Genomic DNA, 5,339 nt, shown 5'->3' on the forward strand with positions numbered 1-5,339 from the left:
CCACTGCAGATGGTTCATTTCAGAGAAAGCAGAGCTTGTAAGAATGACCCTCTAGGTTACCATTTGTGCTCAGTCATTCCAAAAACATGTGAGAATGAAAATATGTGTTTGCCTCTTATGTCCTGTTAACTTGCTGGGATCTGGAACAGCAATTCAGGACTTGCCTTTGTCATGATTTGTTCATGACCCTGGCCAAGCAAAGGTTTCCCTGGAAGCTCCCACACCCTGTGCTGTCTTTAAAAGGCATGTAGAGCAGCCAGAGCTGCAGAGAGGCTGAGACAAACCCAGAAACCAACAGCTCTCAGACTGAAGCTGGTAACCTCCCCGCTCAACATGAAGGTCTCTGCAGCACTTCTGTGTCTGCTGCTCACAGCAGCCATCTTCAGCACCCAGGTGCTGGCTCAGCCAGGTAAGTCCCTTCTCTATGGCAAAGCTGATCACCACCAGAACTGTCAGATCAGCAAGAATCTGCAGAGACTTGCTGCAGACCCCGTCATTTTAAAGACGGGAAAACGGGTCCCACGAGTGGACAAGAAGAGCCCCAACCTCACAATCAGAGAAAGAGCCAGAACTAGAAACCCAGGCTACTGAGGTCAGTCCCCACATTCTTTCCTGACATGAATATTGAGAGTGATGTTTTGTCCATCCATAATCCGGCTGCCTTCGCATGTTTGGGGATGGGGGCACACGAAAGAAAGACCCTCTCTTATTGCAGGCACAGGGGGCATTTTTGTCAGTGGTGGAGAGAAAAAAAATGCTTTGTACACCCCAAATTTTACTGGATCCCAAGACAGTTTTCAGAAACAGTGGTTAGAGGAAGGGAATGAGGTCCCAGGGGAATCTCTCAAGGTGACGTGTTGTGATTGTATCTATATGTTTGTATCATAACTCATGTTTTCATCTTCTGATGACTTAGATTTTCTGCATGTATCAGTCTGATAAGACAATGCATGCTGTGGTAACAAACAATCCTAAATTATCAAGGGCTTAAAACAACAAAGGTTAATTTCTTACTCATACTAAATATCTATAATGTATTGACTAGAGCTTTGACTTCATATACTCAGGATTCTGGATTGATGGGGCAATTGATGGATTGGGAACATTGCTGCTTACTGTAATGAAGGAAAAGAAAGCTCTCAAGGGTCTTGCACTGACAATTACAAAAGCTACCTTAGAAATGATACTTGTCACTTTGTCTTCTCACTTATTGCTCAAAACCAGTTAATGGTTCCAATCAACCAAAAGTGGCCAAGACTTGCAAGTCTACCATGCGTCCAGAAAGCAGAGAACGGAGAGTATTTGATGAGCAGTATTATGACTATCCCTTAGTGACGTAGCTCTTTGTAACGACAAAGTTGGAGCTTATTGCATTGACCAAGCTTTTTCCATAGCCTTGCCTGTAGTGATGGGTCCCTACTGTACAGCTAGGGACACCAAATCAAAGGCAGAGGTACAGGACCTCAGAGCAGATGGATTCTGCCTCCATCTCTTACATTTCCTTGCCTTCCTGAAATTTCTTTCCTTACAAAGTCATGCTTAAAAATTATCTACATATCATTAGTGCTCAGTCTTTCTATTCATTTCTCCCCAATTCAGCTTCTGTCCCAACTGTCTGCTGCTTTAATATGGCCAGAAGGAAGATCTCCATTCAGCGACTGCAGAGCTACAGAAGAATCACCAACAGCAAATGTCCCCAGAAAGCTGTGATGTAAGTAGACAAAACCTACCCTCTCCCAGCCCCAAATTTCATTTCTGGGGGATAGAGCTCTTGAAACCGCATTAGAGTTAACTGGAGCCTTACACTTAGAGCGTTCCATCTCTATAATCCAATCCATGAGTTTTCACAACAGGAAATTTTCCCTCTAGCTCCCTGCCTAGAAGTTTGTTCAGGTCATACCAGTTCCTTCAAGTCAAGAGCAAGAATGGCTTTACTGAGCCATCAAGAGCAGCCACTGACCCTCAGCATCCCACCCTTCCTCTATCTCCTTCTTCTGCTCTCATGGCAACCCCTTCATCCCATGGCAGATGGTCCTGGAAGGTTTAGGATTAAATTGGCACAGGTTTCAAAAAGGATCCTTAATAAGTTCTTTCCCTCTCTCCCACAGCTTCAGCACCAAGCGGACAAGAAAATCTGTGTTGATCCCCAGGAGAAATGGGTCCAGGATGCCATGAAGTACCTGGACCAAAAAGCCCAAACTTTAAAGCCATAAATATTCACCTTTTAAAACCAAACCAGAGCCTCAAAATGCTTGATTCATTCTCCCGGTCTTCCTAAGATGTATTCTGAGATAACCTCATTCCAAAAGGAATGGCTTTTATTTAATAATTAAAAAAAATATTGCATATAAGTTATTGACTTTTTAAAAAATTCTCTGCCATGAATTTTTGTTACTTTTTAAATGTAAAGCTTTGGTTGGGTCCCTCCCCCTCTGTGAGCCCCAATTCAATCCCCTGCAACGTATGAGTAATGTTGTCTCTCTCCTCTTTAATTCCCTGGAATCTTGTAAGGGTCCTGGCCAGGATCATCGATACAAAAATGTTTTGTATTTTTAAGAAGACATTGCTCTTGTGAACCAAAGGTGTGGCTCATAATGTTAAATGGAAATACATGTTATTTTAGGAATTCAGAAAAAATATTTTTTATTACAGTCAGCAATCGTATATTTTGTGGGGAATCTACATTGAGCTGGGAGGGAGAAAGATGGAAGTAGGGATGAGCAGTATGGTTATGGGGGCGGGAACTGTGTTCCTGAGAAATGGCCTTTTAGTTCTGCTGGTCTTCAATGAGATTCAGGGTAAAACTGACAAGACCAGACAAAACCTTTCCATCCCTCTAATTCCAGTCCCCAAGAGAGGTTTCCCAGACCCCAGGTGCTTCAGTCTCTTATTCAGCAGGACTCTCACCACTATTCCTTGCCTGGCCAGCGCCATGCTTGCCCCAAATCTCTCCCATGACCCATTGCAACAGCCTGTGATATTCTCCCTGTGCCTGACATTACTCCTCTGATCATCCTCCAACCCAGGATAAACAGAAAAGAGACATTAGGAAGTCAGAGGAAGCCTAGATAACCCTTGACAAGAGGTTTATTTAGACTAAGACTTTATCAGCACTTAAGGAGGCTTCATCCTGGAACTTAAACCAGGTCTTCATGGATGGACAAGTACAGGGGTTCTTTGAAAGCTCTTTCAGGCCAGGCAGAAAGGAGACAGGTATAGTTTGAGCGAATGCCTAGAAGCGGGGGGGGGGGATTATAATGTGTTTATCAAGTTGGGTGGAGGCCCACTGGGAAGATGTTAGATTGGAGTCTGTGTGAAGTGATGGGGAAATTTGAGAAGGAAGCTTGAGGCCAGTCTGTGAAGGTGGGGAGTTTATGCTCCATTCAGATAGTCATAAGTAAGATGAACATGTCATTTTTTTTTTTTTTACCATCTTTATTGGGGTATAATTGCTTTACAATGGTGTGTTAGTTTCTGCTTTATAACAAAGTGAATCAGTTATACATATACATATGTTCCCATATCTCTTCCCTCTTGCGTCTCCCTCCCTCCCTCCCTCCCTATCCCGCCCCTCCAGGCTGTCACAAAGCACCAAGCCAATATCCCTGTGCCATGCGGCTGCTTCCAACTAGCTATCTACCTTACTACGTTTGTTAGTGTGTATATGTCCATGACTCTCTCTCGCCCTGTCACAGCTCACCCTTCCCCCTCCCCATAACCTCAAGTCCGTTCTCTAGGAGGTCTGCGTCTTTATTCCTGCCTCACCCCTAGGTTCTTCATGACATTTTTTTTTTCTTAAATTCCATATATATGTGTTAGCATACGGTATTTGTCTTTTTCTTTCTGACTTACTTCACTCTGTATGACAGACTCTAGGTCTATCCACCTCATTACAAATAGCTCAATTTCGTTTCTTTTTATGGCTGAGTAATATTCCATTGTATATATGTGCCACATCTTCTTTATCCATTCATCCGATGATGGGCACTTAGGTTGTTTCCATCTCCGGGCTATTGTAAATAGAGCTGCAATGAACATTTTGGTACATGACTCTTTTTGAATTTAGGTTTTCTCAGGGTATATGCCCAGTAGTGGGATTGCTGGGTCATATGGTAGTTCTATTTGTAGCTTTTTAAGGAACCTCCATACTGTTCTCCATAGTGGCTGAATCAATTCACATTCCCACCAGCAGTGCAAGAGTGTTCCCTTTTCTCCACACCCTCTCCAGCATTTATTGTTGGCAGATTTTTTGATGATGGCCATTCTGACTGGTGTGAGATGATATCTCATTGTAGTTTTGATTTGCATTTCTCTAATGATTAATGATGTTGAGCATTCTTTCATGTGTTTGTTGGCAGTCTGTATATCTTCTTTGGAGAAATGTCTATTTAGGTCTTCTGCCCATTTTTGGATTGGGTTTTTTGTTTTTTTGTTATTGAGCTGCATGAGCTGCTTGTAAATTTTGGAGATTAATCCTTTGTCGGTTACTTCATTTGCAAATATTTTCTCCCATTCTGAGGGTTGTCTTTTGGTCTTGTTTATGGTTTCCTTTGCTGTGCAAAAGCTTTGAAGTTTCATTAGGTCCCATTTGTTTATTTTTGCTTTTATTTCCATTACTCTAGGAGGTGGGTCAGAAAGGATCTTGCTGTGATTTATGTCATAGAGTGTTCTGCCTATGTTTTCCTCTAAGAGTTTGATAGTTTCTGGCCTTATATTTAGGTCTTTAATCCATTTTGAGCTTATTTTTGTGTATGGTGTTAGGGAGTGATCTAATCTCATACTTTTACATGTAGCTGTCCAGTTTTCCCAGCACCACTCATTGAAGAGGCTGTCCTTTCTCCAGTGTACATTCCTGCCACCTTTATCAAAGATAAGGTGTCCATATGTGCATGGGTTTATCTCTGGACTTTCTATCCTGTTCCATTGATCTATCTTTCTGTTTTTGTGCCAGTACCATACCATCTTGATAACTGTAGCTTTGTAGTATAGTCTGAAGTCAGGGAGCCTGATTCCTCCAGTTCCTTTTTTCGTTCTCAAGATTGCTTTGGCTATTCGGGGTCTTTTGTGTTTCCATACAAATTGCAAAATTTTTGTTCTAGTTCTGTGAAAAATGCCAGTGGTAGTTTCATAGGGATTGCATTGAATCTATAGATTGCTTTGGGTAGTAGAGTCATTTTCACAATGTTGATTCTTCCAATCCAAGAACATGGTATATCTCTCCATCTATTTATATCATCTTTAATTTCTTTCATCAGTGTCTTATAATTTTCTGCATACAGGTCTTTTGTCTCCTTAGGTAGGTTTATTCCTAAATATTTTATTCTTTTTGTTGCAATGGT

General features: G+C 41.8%; 1 protein-coding gene across 1 annotated transcript; it reads left to right on the forward strand.

Moving 5' to 3' along the window:
- The first annotated feature begins 279 nt into the window (after positions 1 to 279).
- On the forward strand, positions 280 to 2,235 carry LOC132511116 (eotaxin-like). The gene is given in 4 exon segments (XM_060133939.1): positions 280 to 409; positions 1,600 to 1,711; positions 2,109 to 2,119; positions 2,122 to 2,235. Coding segments are annotated over 4 exon segments (291 nt in total). The 5' UTR covers positions 280 to 333; the 3' UTR covers positions 2,214 to 2,235.
- Positions 2,236 to 5,339: the final 3,104 nt, after the last annotated feature.

This window comes from Lagenorhynchus albirostris, chromosome 20 (assembly GCF_949774975.1).
Source record: "Lagenorhynchus albirostris chromosome 20, mLagAlb1.1, whole genome shotgun sequence".
NCBI classification, from domain to species: Eukaryota; Metazoa; Chordata; class Mammalia; order Artiodactyla; family Delphinidae; genus Lagenorhynchus; species Lagenorhynchus albirostris.